The 14,720-nt window shown below is 41.0% G+C and overlaps 1 protein-coding gene across 2 annotated transcripts in view; it reads right to left on the bottom strand.

Annotated features, from left to right (window-relative positions):
• Window positions 1-2,634: 2,634 nt before the first annotated feature.
• LOC136420430 (myosin-IIIb-like) overlaps window positions 2,635-14,720 on the bottom strand; it is a 42,523-nt gene continuing 30,437 nt past the window's right edge. For both annotated transcript variants that reach the window (XM_066407352.1, XM_066407353.1), the window contains exons 18-37: window positions 14,200-14,326; window positions 13,825-14,035; window positions 13,284-13,425; window positions 12,636-12,789; window positions 12,252-12,340; window positions 11,531-11,660; window positions 11,017-11,111; window positions 10,788-10,862; window positions 10,506-10,561; window positions 9,903-10,052; window positions 9,366-9,477; window positions 8,780-8,942; window positions 8,361-8,441; window positions 7,796-7,952; window positions 7,339-7,462; window positions 6,693-6,801; window positions 6,137-6,284; window positions 5,759-5,914; window positions 5,365-5,463; window positions 2,635-4,916 (exon numbers count right to left, since the gene is read on the bottom strand). In XM_066407352.1, the coding sequence (XP_066263449.1) occupies window positions 4,694-4,916; window positions 5,365-5,463; window positions 5,759-5,914; window positions 6,137-6,284; window positions 6,693-6,801; window positions 7,339-7,462; window positions 7,796-7,952; window positions 8,361-8,441; window positions 8,780-8,942; window positions 9,366-9,477; window positions 9,903-10,052; window positions 10,506-10,561; window positions 10,788-10,862; window positions 11,017-11,111; window positions 11,531-11,660; window positions 12,252-12,340; window positions 12,636-12,789; window positions 13,284-13,425; window positions 13,825-14,035; window positions 14,200-14,326 (2,601 nt within the window). In that variant the 3' untranslated portion in view covers window positions 2,635-4,693. The remainder of the gene's footprint in view (window positions 4,917-5,364; window positions 5,464-5,758; window positions 5,915-6,136; window positions 6,285-6,692; window positions 6,802-7,338; window positions 7,463-7,795; window positions 7,953-8,360; window positions 8,442-8,779; window positions 8,943-9,365; window positions 9,478-9,902; window positions 10,053-10,505; window positions 10,562-10,787; window positions 10,863-11,016; window positions 11,112-11,530; window positions 11,661-12,251; window positions 12,341-12,635; window positions 12,790-13,283; window positions 13,426-13,824; window positions 14,036-14,199; window positions 14,327-14,720) is intronic.

Raw genomic sequence — 14,720 nt, 5'->3', positions numbered from 1 at the left:
GAGTAGCGGCCAGATCTCTGGTAGTGTTGTACCAAAACGGTGGTGCCAGATGGCCGCCGTCTCAGTTGCCGAACCCTGGCATCTGTGCCGCTAGACGGGCGGGCGGCTCAGTGGGTAATCCTAGTTCGCTATTTGCCAAATCAGAAGTAATCACAGCAGAGGCGAACTCTATCCTCCCTTCTGACGGGCGGCCCCTTTGATCGTGCCCGGAGAGCAGCCGGGGGCAAGAGCGGGGGGAAGCCCTTTTCTGGCCGCCCGATTGGAGGGGCGGGCATGCCACTGGGTGGCGGGACGGCACAATAAAACGTCTAAATAAATGCCCGGTGGAGTGGGAAAACGTACAGTTTTCTGCACCATTGGTCACGAGTGTGTGTTCCGGTACATTCCTTTGGTGTTGGTCGTGCAAAAATGTACAGATAAGCTTCTTACTTACCGTCGACTGTTAATTTCTTATAAATCCCAGTTGAATAAAGATTCCCGACGTCCAAAATGCCAAATGATGGTCCGCTTCAAGGTCAAGATACCTCGAAACAACCCTAATGTTTCGACGAATCAAAGACAAAAGTAGATACTGAAATGTCTACGTACGCTGTGTTAGGAAAGCTATGTTCATGTTATTTGCCCATGAGTTAAAAATCGTTCATTTCACAAGGAAAGATACGGACACACGCAGTCTCTGAATTTTCTTGGGGGAAACTTAGTAACTTGCTGTTCTATGCATTTTTTTTCGTTTTGTTGTTGTTCTAGTTGTCAGTCTTTCTGGACGACACGTTCTAAAGTCCTGTGGACAGAAAGCTGCACGTCTAACCCGGATGGTTTCGAGGCTAGCCGTCAGTTCTCTCGGTCAACAGAAGTTGAAAGGTTCGCCGCCCAGCGCAAACACTCGGTAGCACGTCTGTGTTGGGGCGTAGTGTCAACATCGCGGATCAGCCTACTGCGTTTACAAGAAACAAGCGGGACCAAAAGGGCCTGTTTATACAAACCACACAGGCTAGAGATCCTGTTTTCCCCCAACTTTGAGCCATTTTACTTCTTTTTTTTAAACAAAATTGAAGTTTTGTCTGTTATGAATTTTGTGGTGCGACGGTATGGTAAAGTTTGCGGATGTGTATTGCAGACAGGGATGTTCCGTTAATAGTTGTAGAGATGGGAGGTTTGTGCTAAGACGTCCACCTTGCAATGTCTATCAACGAGAGTAAGAAATCATTTTCGAAATCATATTGAGTGTAATAAAGAACAAGAAATCCTGATAAATATATCTTAAAAAGAACTTGTATATGACTCAATTTGAGGGGAACTGTAATCCTGTCTTCAATACTAGTATGCGTAACAGGCCACGAAATTGGCACGAATCTATAATCTAGACGATAATGATAGAAGGTAGCAAAGATGAGATTATGAGTCTACATAAGTTGAATTTGTTTCATTTTTCGTGCCAGAAAAAGGGGTAACTTAATTCAGACAAACGCCCGAACTTGCCGCTTTTCCGAGCCGGGGATTTCCGAACAATGGGTGTCCGGCAAGAGCCTTGAAGCGCCGCCAAGCGGCGAAGACAAATACTCTCAGATTACTGCGGACAAAGCCAAATGTGTGGGACGGTAATTGTGCAGTCTGTGATCTCGCCGCTCGCGAACAACACAGGGAGGGGCAAGGGGCGGCGTTTCTCTACGATGGTAATGATGATCCATAATCAGCTCGTTTTGTTTGAGCCCACAATTGTTTGTCTGTGCGCTGAGAATTTGTCTAAAGCCCCACGCCTTCCGCCAGATTCACACCTCGGCTCGGGGTGCCAGACATGAAAGGGCTTCGCCGATTCACGCCTGTAACTTTTATTTTGTTTTCTTTTTTCAAGGTGAAGGAAACTGCGAGCTATGTAGAGGTTTTCTTTTGGCGGCTATTTTGTTTTGTTTTTTGCTGCTTTTCCCTAGTAGCGACCTCGATTTCTTCTGGTAGGAGGAGTAAAACGAACAAACAGAACCGAAAGAAAGGAAACAGAATTCTAGAAAAGGCCGCAAAAACAACAAAGTATCAAAACCCCGACCGCAACCTCTACTCGGAAAGTTTTGAAAATACGTTGGTGACTGTTGGAGTTCTCCAAGAAGATGTACGTGGCCTTACGTGTGTTTTTTCAGACTTCAATTTAAACCTCGATTAATACTAATAAACGTCAAACCAAGGAGGTCAAACAGAGGATTAAAATCTGGTTGAAAGGACACGCGCACACCACTGGAACAGGACTTAACATCTGCTTAGAGATTAGAAATAAGCGCAAACATGTCCTTATCAAGAATCATTCAGTCCTTCAAAGTCAAACTATCATAACATCAGTCACTCCACAAATAATTCATGCATAGGAAATGGTTTCTTTCCAGCAATCAACTGTCCGAAAAGCGTATGAAAAAAAGTGTAATGTCCTTGTGGCCGTGTCCTATTGAAGTAGGTTATAGGGGAACCTCCTTGGTCCTATAAACTATTTTTGTACAATAACCTCCTTGGTATAATAAAGAAGGCTATAGCCTCCTTGATACAATGTACTTTTTGTAAGTTTACAATAAGCCTGAAAATTCTATGATATGAAGAACATGACTGGGATAGTCAAAATCCTTTTGTCAAATAACACAAAATTATTTCAGCTTCGCAGCATACTGACAGTGTTTATTCGAAAAGTTAAGCAATTTCATTACAGTGAATATGATTGGCTGTATTATGTACGCAAAATGGTGTAAAGAATTACTTCACCCAATGAGATCGAAGTTGACATGGTGAACTTCATAGTCCGATGTAAGAATATATACACAGATATTGGTAACTGAACAAATTTCTGGAATTTCTCAAAGTTATCATAAGAAGTGAACAATACAGCTTGAGCAACTTTACTTCTGATAACAACATAAAAAGCCCAAACAATATGCTTCTCAAAAATATTATACATTTCAAATGTCACAATGCTTAACAGAATTCCATTGGAAATTTTATTATGATAATTTTTCCAATAAAAGAGCCACCTTATTTAGCTTCTGTTTTTTTTTTGTAGGTCAGTACGTATATCCTACCATCCATTTCTATATGGTCAGATTGGTACGCAACAATAAAAAGTTTCACGGTAACTAGTACTGTAGACAATATAACAATTTGCATAGCTTAATGTCGCAAGATACAACTATCAGTTCTGACAAAATAGGAAGCCAAATTTCCACACACAAAATAGTAATACCGATAGCTACTTGCCACACTGTATCACATGAAAGAGGAAAAACTTTATACAGCTCTAAAATTCAACATAATATTCAGCATATGGCATTGATATCCGTATGTCAAACAATACAAATATTTTCATAAACATGATATGAGAAGTCTATTTTTATAAATGTACAAGGCATTCTGAAACCATACTTGAATTTTTGGCGAAATAAAATACAGAAACATTATGTACAAATCTTAACAAATGGTTGACTATTTTGTAAAATAATATCTATTTCTCTTTTGAAATTCAAATCTGACATACAATGAGAATTCAAATGACCCCTCTCAGAGGGATTTGAAACAGATATCAATGAAAAATCCACAACATGGAAATTGATTTTAACAATAATTGTGGTGGCTATTTGTAATCAGAAAGCATTGCAAACAATGTGATGACTACATAACATCTTTGATGATGCCTTTCTCTTTATCTATATTACAACTTCTGTTAAACAGTTTTCATACTTTATGGAGTCCTGAAGAAATATCAACAGCAATGTTACAATAACTCTCCCATTTTTGCAGAAGAATTGTAGCCTATTCTCAAAACCATGAATGCACTAACTAGATACCCAAAGTCAAAACACACTGCCAAAAGTACAAAACCTGGCCCTTTGATTGTGCAACATTTAGATATGCTTGCTACCGCAGGATAAAAAGATTGGCTTATGTAGACCTCACGATCAAAGGAGCGAGATACGCGTCAGGAAATCTGGTATATCCGAAAGATTTGCGGCGTACAAAAGACGTTCTAAACCTGTTGTACAGTTTCTGAAAGGCACAGACATATTTACTATTCACAGCAATGGGTGACAAATAAGAGCAACGTACATGTGTTGTATATACAATTTAGTTGTGGGGGGGGGGATAAGAAAATTGCGACAAGTGAAGTCAAGGCAAGAGAATGTAATATTGAGAGAAGCTTAATAATTCCTCTGATTTGAATCATCAAGGTTCGAATAATACAGTAATATTGACAATAGATTTGTGGTCTCTGTTCACACTTAAAACTGAGAATATGTTTTCTAATGGATCATTGGTTGTTTGCATCCCTGTGTCTCTATTCCTAATACATTTTTGGAAGACTAGCTCAGTTAAGGGGCTATAAAAGTTTACAACAGTGCTTTCAGTCTCCTATGATTTTCAGACTACATTAAACATTTCTTCTAAAAAGTCGTTCGAAGATAATAAAAATCTAAAAGGTTATGAAAATTGCAACCCACTGTGACATAATCAATTGGTCCCTAACTATTAGCCTGGATGCCAGACCCCCGGTCTCTATAATACATGTATCTATCGTAGGGTTTCTCAGGGTCTAACTCAGGGTGCCTAAGGTAAAATTTCCTTGGGGGCCCTAGAGCCAAGAAGTTGGCCTGTGTAGGCCCTGGATACAGTCTGGCATCCAGGCTACTAACTATGAGCACTTGAGTGTTCAACATGCATTGTTTCGTTACGCCACTTCCTGCATTGGTCGCATGTTTCCTTCAGGACTCGTCTTCCGTAGGTTCCCGCGAAAGTCGTGCTGCACCACGGCGTTGCTCTCCTCGGCCGGGTGCGGCGTCAGCGGGATTCCCGTTTTACGTAGTTTTCCGCGGAAGTCGAAGATGACCGGTTCCGAAGTTCCGTTCTGTTTTGCCACTGCCTGCTGAACTTTTCTCAGAACAGGTTTATTCCTGAAGAAATGAAAGAAAATGCTTTTCACAATCACAACAACTACAAATCACCTGAAACAAAGAAAATATTTTCAAACCAAAGGTGTCATATGGTACACAAACATAATAAATGTTTAGAAAAATTAAAAGCGACCACAAATCATATGCTTTCTCATTCTATAACATAAGCCCAACAAATAAGTTATCCCATTGAAGAAGAACAAATCACACTACCAGTAGTTTAGCACTCCATTTAGGGACTCCATAAAATCTATGACTTTGCTGTCCTTTCAACCACTTTTTATCAAACAGGATTCATGATACCTAGCATTTCTTGGAGATTTGGAGATACATTTCTGGCAAAGCCTAGTTTGTCAGATTTCTCCAACATTTGCAGATGTGATGACTACATGGGAATAGATCAGAAAGTTTGTTATTAATAAAATGTTGAAAAATAGACTGTACTTACGCCGCCGCCTTTGCAATCTGCTGCTGCACAGGGTTGGGCACAGGTACAGGCACAGGTGATGAGGGTGTGTTAGGGGGAGACCTGCTTGTGATACCGTTCCTGTAGAAAATATATCACATACTGTGAAATGATTTAAAAGCCTGATATCTGGTTTTCATCTTTCTGTGATGTGAAGCATGGCGCTTCTTCAAGTAGCTAGTAATCTGTTAACTGTGGTTTATTAAGGGGGATACCATTAGAAAGTTTTCTGTTGATACGCTTGCTTGTGACAAAGTTTATGGTCAAAGTGAGCTTGATGTTGGAAACAAATAAATCCTACAGCAAGACAGACTGGTGAACAAGACCTCTGAAAAACTTCACAAACAGAAACTGAGAAAGAAACAAAAAAGCGTACTTTGGCTGGTGGTTGGGGATGGGTAGCCGTTGGTTGGCTGGTTTCATGATGATGAGTTGTTTGACCACGATAGGTTTGCGCTCCTCCGAGTGGACATTGTTCTTCAGGTTGTGATAGTACTCATCGTCCGCAGGACTAACCACTTTCTTCATTTGTCTGGAACAATCAAGCAACAACACAGAAATTAATACAGTCAAACCTGTACAGGTGACCACCTCTACATAAGGACCACCTCGCCAATATGATCATTTGTAGACTCAGAGTCAACCCCGTGGATTTACACACAACTCAACACGACTTGAGTCCAATTTGTCTAAAAATATAGTTTGTAGAATTGATATCAACTTGCTACGTAAGACATCATATCTAGAAGCCTACCCTGTTTTAGACATCTTCCTCCTGTAGTTGTGCCCGTCGTTCTCGGAGGTGACGTTCTCGTAGTACGCCACATCCTGGAGCGACCAGGGAGACTTCGCTGCCGCGCCGCCTCGCTTCACGTGTCTGCTCCGCTCCGATGGAAGACGTTCTATGAAGACATTTAGTGAAATATTCATATAGAATACAAAACGGTGTGCTCTGAATTACCCAAGGACCCAGCCCAACCCGCGGAAGGGCTGGGACCGAGGGTGATGCAGAATACACTGTGAATATGTTATACCTACCCAAAGTCAAACACATTTCAATGCGAAATGCACCAGAAGTTGAGAAAATTTGGTGCCCTCGAACAAAACATTGTACCAACATCAATTCCAACATGGCCCATGCTTCGAATCATTCAATGGGAGCCTGTGCAATAGAACTTCGAAGTTCAGCAATACTTTTTTCTTTCTCCATTGGAATAGGTCTAGGACTTGTTCTTGCTTGCTTTTACTATCATGATCCTAAAGACTAGATTCGTTCACATGATGTATAAAACCCCAACCAACCAACTCACCTGAAACATCAGACTCTGTCCGGAGTCGTTGCTCGCTGATGTCGTCCTGGAAAACGGGGAAGTTTAACCGCTGCTGGTTCGCCATGGCTTGCTGTCCGTACTCTTCAACCTGTGGTGGACATGCCCAGGGATTGTACATGTTAGCTAACTACGAAAATCATGGTTATCGTCAGTTAGTGCAAATAACAATGTTCATTTGAAGGTTTTAACAGACTTAAAAGTATCTCTCCCATTTGTGGTGTGATAAATGTTTATCAGTTATCAGTGATACAATGAGCATTTATTAATAAATGTCAAGTATCACAACAGATCAAGTCTGACATAAAACTTTACTAACAAGGTCACACACCAGGGAGCTCAGAATCGACCTTCACCTTCACTTTGGCAACACCTACCCACATGAGAAATATTATCATTATCCATCCAGAGGTTCTTTAGTTATGCTGACCACAAATATCTGGAAACACAAACAAACATGTACTCAAGCACACACACACACACACACACCAAAAACAATACCTCCATTTTTTTCATGGAGGCATTACTTACACAGTATTCTATACATGTTATACAGTTTGGCATTTCACAGTACATGTTGATCTGCACTTGTAGCAGGGTGTATGTAATAGTTGACATGAAGCCCTACCTGTTGCATGAAGTAGATCCTCTGTATATCTTTGCGCCCGTTCTGTTGTAATAGTTGTTGGTACTGTCGTTTGGAGAGCCACATGCGCACAGTCTTCTGCATAATCAGCACAGCGCCCTCTCTCCTGAACCACACAAACACAACATGTCATCAGTAAAAAAGTTGGGTATCTCTAGTTTTTGTGTTGCAAATTACAGTTCAATTTTACCTTTATAATTGTTACCTGTCCATAAATCTTCTTCCAAACAGAAACTTTCTGCAACTTTTGATCCACTGCTCACCACATGCACCAAGTCAAGTGTTCTACAAGTATCTACATAACGTGAAGTCACAGAAGCTGTGGATTGCTCATTCCTTGAGAAAGATTGGAGTTGGACAGTCAAAAATTTGACTAATTTTAGTTTCTGTGTTGGAAACTGCAGTTCAATTTTGCTTCAGAACCCTTCGGAATTCTTACCTGTCCATAATCTTCTTCCAGACAGACTCGGCCCTCTGTCTCTGTAGCTGTTTCCTGGCCAGGAACCCCCGTATGTTGGACTGCAGGACCAGAGCTGAGTGTTTCCTCTTTGTCAGATCAGACTTGTACCTTCTCCTGGTTGTGTAGCCTCTGTACACTGGAGATTACACAAAATTGTCACATTCAGGTTAACTCTGTCAAACATATCACTTACATGTCCCTGTGACACAAGCTGCATACAATGATCTCCAAGCAGATCTCTCGGTAGCAAGGCAGTATCAAAAGTGCCAACCAGTATCAAAAGCTTGGGATACTCAGGTTGGCCGTTTTGATACTGCCTTGCCAGCAATAGACCTGCTTGGAGATTAGCAATGCAACCTCACCGCTTGACCATACATTGGGCCCAGGCCAAAACATACTTCCAATTCTCCAATTATCCTGTTATACCATTTCCACCTTTCATGCATCCAGCACTATTCACATAACTGTGAATGCTCACCAAGACAAACACCCAAGAGGTAGAAAAAAACTGACAGAATTGAAGAATGATAATAATGATCCATACCTTTCTGTATGGTGACCGCCGCTGTTTGTCTCTTTTTGACTGCAGTCTGATACCTCTTTCTCACCAGCCACCCTCGGACAACTGGAAGATTAACAAGAATGTCTTCTCACTTAGAAAAAGTGATATACATACATGTACATGTACGAGGAGTGATAAAGGCAGTAAATTTGTCAACAATACAAAAAGAGAAAAATTTTGGTACAAAAGAACAGTCAAGACTACAGTTAAATCTACCAGAATTATTAACTATTCGAATCTGGGGAAGGGCCTCCTGCATTCGCCTTTCAGAAAGGACGTAAAATGGGGGCCCTGTGATCGAGGAGATGTCTCGAGTTCGCTAAAAGGTACCACAGCATCACAACAGCCTCATTACTCAGATGGGCACCTTCTGGCTGTACTTCAGATGAAAAAGTGCCTACCTCTCTGTAACAGAAGCACGCTGCTGTTCCTCTGCCGGCGGTCCCTCCTGTACCTGCGCATGTGGAGCCACCTGCGCACCTGCGCCTGCACCAGCACGATCTGGTGGTGCACTTGCTCCACCTGCCGTGTCAGCTTTTCCACATGGTAGTACTTCAAAAACACCTGTCGGAGAAAAAAATTATCAAGTCTTTAAAAAAGCGAAGACTATTCTACCTTTAGCTATGTATATCTTTTGTACCGGTATTCTGTACTATCTTTATATTGGCAATTCTTATACAACTTTTCTTCAATTCTTAGATCTACTGATCCATTCCTAATATCATAGTTTGTTATCCTTACCACACCTTTCAGTGTATAGGGCGGTGCCCTTCACCATTTGAATGCCCTTGGGCCACACATTTGTACAAGCACTACAGCAGGAAGCTAGTCCACTGGTGTTATATTCTTGTACGTCACATTAAAGGGCGATAAAGCATAGACATGTCACAAAGTGATGAAGATTTCTTCACACACCGTTATGACAATTTCCCACAACTTTCAAGAATTTGCATACTACTTATTTGCATAAATGGGCAGTTTTAATACCTTAGTCTTGCCAAGTCTCCAGTTCTCCATCCGACAGTCCTGTAGAATCTGCTGACATGTCTGCTTACTGGGGGGAACCTCCTTCCCAGGGCTGTACGCTACCATAGCATACCTGTGATGAGTGGGAAAATACAACCTCATCTTTACATGCAGTACTTTCTATGATCAATAGGGGGCACTGCTGTGCTGCTTATTGGAACAGTGACCATGACATCTGTGAAAGGGAGCAAAACAATACCTTAACGTTTAAACTCTGTTGAATGGACATTACATGATGAACACTACATACAGTACTTTCTTTGGTCAATAGGGGGCACTGTTGTACTGCTTATTGGAACTGACTATACCTTTGAAAGGGAGAAAAACAATACCTTAGTTTTAAACTTTTTAACTCTGTTGAATGGACATTGGCAGTGTATACTACATACAGTACTTTCTTTGGTCAATAGGGGGCACTGCTGTACTGCTACTTGGAACAGTGACCACTAATGGACATTAGTCTATCTAATGCAGCCTGAGACTCTGACTGTTACGAACCTTCTAACGAAGTCCTGGAAGGCGATGCGGTGTGAGTACCCCTCCCTCCGTATCCGCGTGGTCTCCAGCACTCCCGTGTACCTCAGCTGTATCAAGACCTTCTCAATATCAAACTGCCCCGGAATCTTGTCATTGTTGGGCTTGATACACCTGTGAAAAGATAAAAACACAAAATCAGAATCACATTCTTTTAGAATCTATCGTGTGCTTTAACATTTTATTATAAATATATGTACTGTAGAATTTTAAATGTTTGCGGTGATTTTATTTTTGCAGTGACCTCTCCACCACAAATTCTTGACACCACAAAATTGCGTTTCCAATGTATTACTACTGTACAACAGAATTGTTTCAACCGTGATCTTAAAACATTGCGAAAACCTCCTTTCTCCTTCTATTGCTCAAATAAATAAATCTACGGTATTCTGATAACTGCACAGGTAAAATTACTTAATGATTTATGACCAGGTAAGTTGTAATCAAAATTCCTGCATTAAATCCTACTAATAGATGTAATCTGGTTTCCAATACAAATTATGCTAATTTCCTTGAGAGTACTAGCATTTAACCAATCCCTGATGCACTTAGCCTAGCTCCACTCACCTGACAAACATGGGCATTCCTGTCTCCATCTTCTGTAGCAGGTCCATCAGGGAGTACTATTAGTTAACGGGAGGAAAGATCTCGCATCAGTTCTGCATTTTATCAAGGAGGTTTCACTCATACTCTATTAGGTCCAACTGTCAGCTTACGTTCGTTCTCAGTGAATTTAAGATACAAATCAAAGAAACACGTTTTCTTTAGAAACTAACTTTTACATACATGTAAACTATAAAGTAGTCATATAGTTAGGTTTATAAAAGTAGTTTCTACTGTATCCCTTACCCTGAAGTACAGTGCTACAGTCTGTTGTGTCCGTCCTACACTGTCTTCTGGGCTGAGCAGTTCTGTGGTGTTGTTCTGTAAAAAGACAAGGTGGTCATCTTTCCAGTGCTCACAACAGGACAAGATAGCAGGTGTTTTTCAAACGCAACTTTCTATGAAAAGAATGACAACAGAAATACCATAACAAGGGCACTACATGTTTGCCAAGTCATGCTGAAATGTTTTTTACCTTGCTGTTGGAAGGGTTCATTGGCCTGATCCTGACATGACTGCCTCGAGGCTGTGCCGTGGTACCATTGCTCCCCCTAGTGTTAGCCAGGTTACCTGCAGGAAGGGAAAAAAGTGCAACATTTTCTGAATATAAAACATTTTACAAACATGCTGCAAACTACATGTTCATGTGATATTTCACAATAGCTAACTCATTATGTAAGACAAAGATCACAACAATTCAGACAGCATTCTTACTGGTAAAATCATCAAAACTTTATCTCTGATATCATATCATTCTGTCTGACAAAGACTAGGCAAGCATGTGTATACCAAAATAACTTTGTACATGAAAAAAATCACTTTTCATCATCTCCTACAGTTTGGGGTTAGGAAGCTTTCATTTTCATCGGCCAAATTGTCTAAACATAAAAATTAATAAGAGATAGGAGACCAAAAACCAAGCTACGTTACAGTATCATGAATAATTTCACCACTCCATGTAAAGGTTAAGACAGTATGAGAACACACACCTGTCTTAGTCAGAGGGTTGAGGAAGAGCGAGCGGATGAGTTTCCTCTCCGACTGTCTCAGCAGGAGGACGACATCCGGCGCCAGGTAGTCACGATTCTTCTCCAGGAAGTCCTTAGCATCGTACACAACCTGCCGAAGGGAAATAATTGAATCAGTTGGTGGCGCTTGAACCCCACTGTTACATAATCTCAAACATCAGACCAATGTGCTCACTAGAGTCTAAAGTTGGGATTTGGATCTTTAGAAAAAGTGATATTTTCATTGTGATGATGTTTCTTGAACTTGAAGTCAGAGAATTATAATCAGAGAAGACAATAAGGTAAGGACAGTCCCAACGCCTTTTTGAGGCCATAGGGGCAGTGGGTTGTTATCCACTGTGTCTAGGGCACAGAATTGGAAGGAGGATACCATCCATCTCCTTTCGTTGCCTTTTACCTTCCACCCAAAGTTGGGGGACCCATTTTTGCTCTTAGGTGGAGTGAAGAAAGTTGTGATGAGTGCCTTTCCCAAGGACACAATGTCAAGTCAAGTCAAGTCAATGCCTTTATGTCCAGCCAGGAATGCCAGGAATCAAACCCATGACCCCGCTATCTTGTTTCCAGTAGCCTAGCCACTTGGTCATTCAACCCCACAATTAAAGTCAGAAAATATTAGTACAAATACCATTCATGAAAACTATAACCAAAGATGATGGTGAGATTCAGAGTAGTCCAAACTTACCTTCCCTGCATAGTGCTGCACCCCGAACACCAGACCTGATCCTTTAGGTGTCCAGTGGTACTGGCTACTGATGTGCTTGTTGAACTTTTCTGCAAAGAAAAGAAAAAAAAGTGTCACACAATTACCGGTACCATATGTACATTCTTAGCAATCTGGCAAAGAACACATAATAAAATCTAATGGTAAATCACTACGAAAATTAAAAGATCTTACAATCTGACTGAGAAATAACTGTAAATGTGATCTTATGAATATCAATTTGAGCGATCATAAATGAGGCTCATTGAATTTAAACAAAAGGGGATAGGAAACAGTAAATAATTTCTTATTCCTCAGGTGACCATCTCTCACTTAGAAATTCAAATAAGGTCTCTTTCTACTTACCAACCAGTGATTGGTCGGATGCCTGTGGAAAGCGTGACTCCTCGTCCAATAGCGCGAGCATGCCCAGAGGCTTCCCCAGGAACATGTTCAGCAGCGGGCGGTTGTCCTCGTACGTAACAGCGCTCGCTTCAATCCCCTCCTGCTTATACTCGGCCTGGGGGAAAAGATGGGAACAGATTAGAAAATATAATGTAAATTTAGGCAGTGACTATATTCAACTGTCAACCAGTCTTCACTCTATCCACAACTGTACAATAATTATTATACATCTAGCCCTTACTGTAAATCTTTAGATATTTGCTGTGGCTTTAATTTTGCGGCTTTCAAAGTGACGTCACAAATATTACTGTAGTACAGAATTGTTTTACCATGAAAACTTCCTTTCCCCTTCTACTCTGAAATTAAGTCCTTGTGAAACTAACTGACGTTACGGTACTGATTTCATGCATTATTGCATTTCAATATCTTACCCTATTGCTGTTGTTGTTGCTGTACATTTAATTCCTGAATTCATTAACCGTTTGGTCTGCTCACAGCAATGATACTTTCAGGGCACAATAAGTGTAACATTTCCACATAGCAATGAAGCAGCCCCCTCTATTGATCTTAAGTAGTACTGCAAACAACACAAGCCAACAAATCACCCACCTGCTCCCAGGCAAAAATGTGCTGGTTGAAGTAGTACTGCAGCTGCTCGTTGGCGATGTTGATGCACAGCTGTTCAAATGAATTCTTCTTGAAGTTCTCAAATCCGAAGATATCCAAGATGCCGATTACACAGGTCTGCTCACTGCAGCATGCAAAACAACAGAAAAGATTAACTTTTGCAACAAGATGGCTTTAATAACTGTCTACACTCTTTCTGTGATTGTCACACACACTCTTTCTACAGTGTAATTTCAATTTATGTTTTTCAATTCTTTCTAAGCAATAGTGTTTCAGTCTTCAGCTAGGTGAGCCATATGCAGAAATTCCTGGGACCTTTCTTGGACCTTTGACCTAACTTCCTGTCAGTGTCCTAAGGTGCCTAGCATGTGGAAACCACTCTACTACATTCAAATAATTACGGACACACACACACAAGCAAACAAACAAACAAACAGACAGACATATTCAAAGGAGGTAACATAACCCATAAGAAAATCTGACCATTAAGTTAAATCTGACAAAAAAGTACAGTTCCTCCTACCCATTATCCTTGCTAGGTCTCAGCAGTGTGTTTATCCTGTTGACGATCCAATCAAAGAGTCGCCCGTACAGAGCCTTGGCCATGGCGTCTCTCACATCCTTAGCCTCGTCCACGGTGTTGTACCGGACGATGGTCTCCCCGCGAGCCACCACGCTGTGCGTCGTCAGCGCGTCGCAGAGTTCATCGGGGTTCACAGCAAGGAGCGTGGAAGCTGAAATTGTGGGGATGCCAGAAAACTGTGAGAATTTGCTTTGAACCTTCTACCTCAGCAGGATAGAGGTTAAGGTTTTTGTAGTCTCTGACATCGTGTTAAACAAGATGTCTAACAACTCATGTTAACAACAGAATGTTTTTTCTTTGACCACACTAACTCACCCTTGTTGAGTGTTTGTGGGTTGACTACGTAGCTGTTAGCTGTCGTGTGTTCGTAGTCGGCGTTGGCAAACTCTATGTTCCCCACATGTAGAATTCCTGCCAAAATGTTGTACACTGAATGGATCTCCTGTAAAATAGACAGAATCAACTTTCAATAATCATTATCAAGAGAACATCAGTTCTAGATTATGTGAAGAAAAATTTATGTTCAGATTTGCTGTGGGTACTGCAAATGCATTTAAGTTTGCGGTGGCTTAATGTTCGTGGTTTTGTGGTGACAACTCCACCGCAAAGCTAAAGCCATTGCAAAAATGCTTGTTCTATCTTCCGCTCCCCTACCACCTTGTTTCAATCGCAAACAAAAAATCACTGCAAAATTAACCTTCTCCCTGACGTCTAACTCTGTAACCAATAGGGAATTGGGTACCAAACAGCTACTTCAGTGTGCTAAAGGTTAAATGCATTTACAGTTTACAAATTTCCTAGTCCAGTTCAATAGAATATGTATTTACATGGCATTG

Source organism: Branchiostoma lanceolatum, chromosome 15, assembly GCF_035083965.1.
Source record: "Branchiostoma lanceolatum isolate klBraLanc5 chromosome 15, klBraLanc5.hap2, whole genome shotgun sequence".
NCBI classification, from domain to species: domain Eukaryota; kingdom Metazoa; phylum Chordata; class Leptocardii; order Amphioxiformes; family Branchiostomatidae; genus Branchiostoma; species Branchiostoma lanceolatum.
This window is presented reverse-complemented; position numbering and strand designations above follow the sequence as displayed.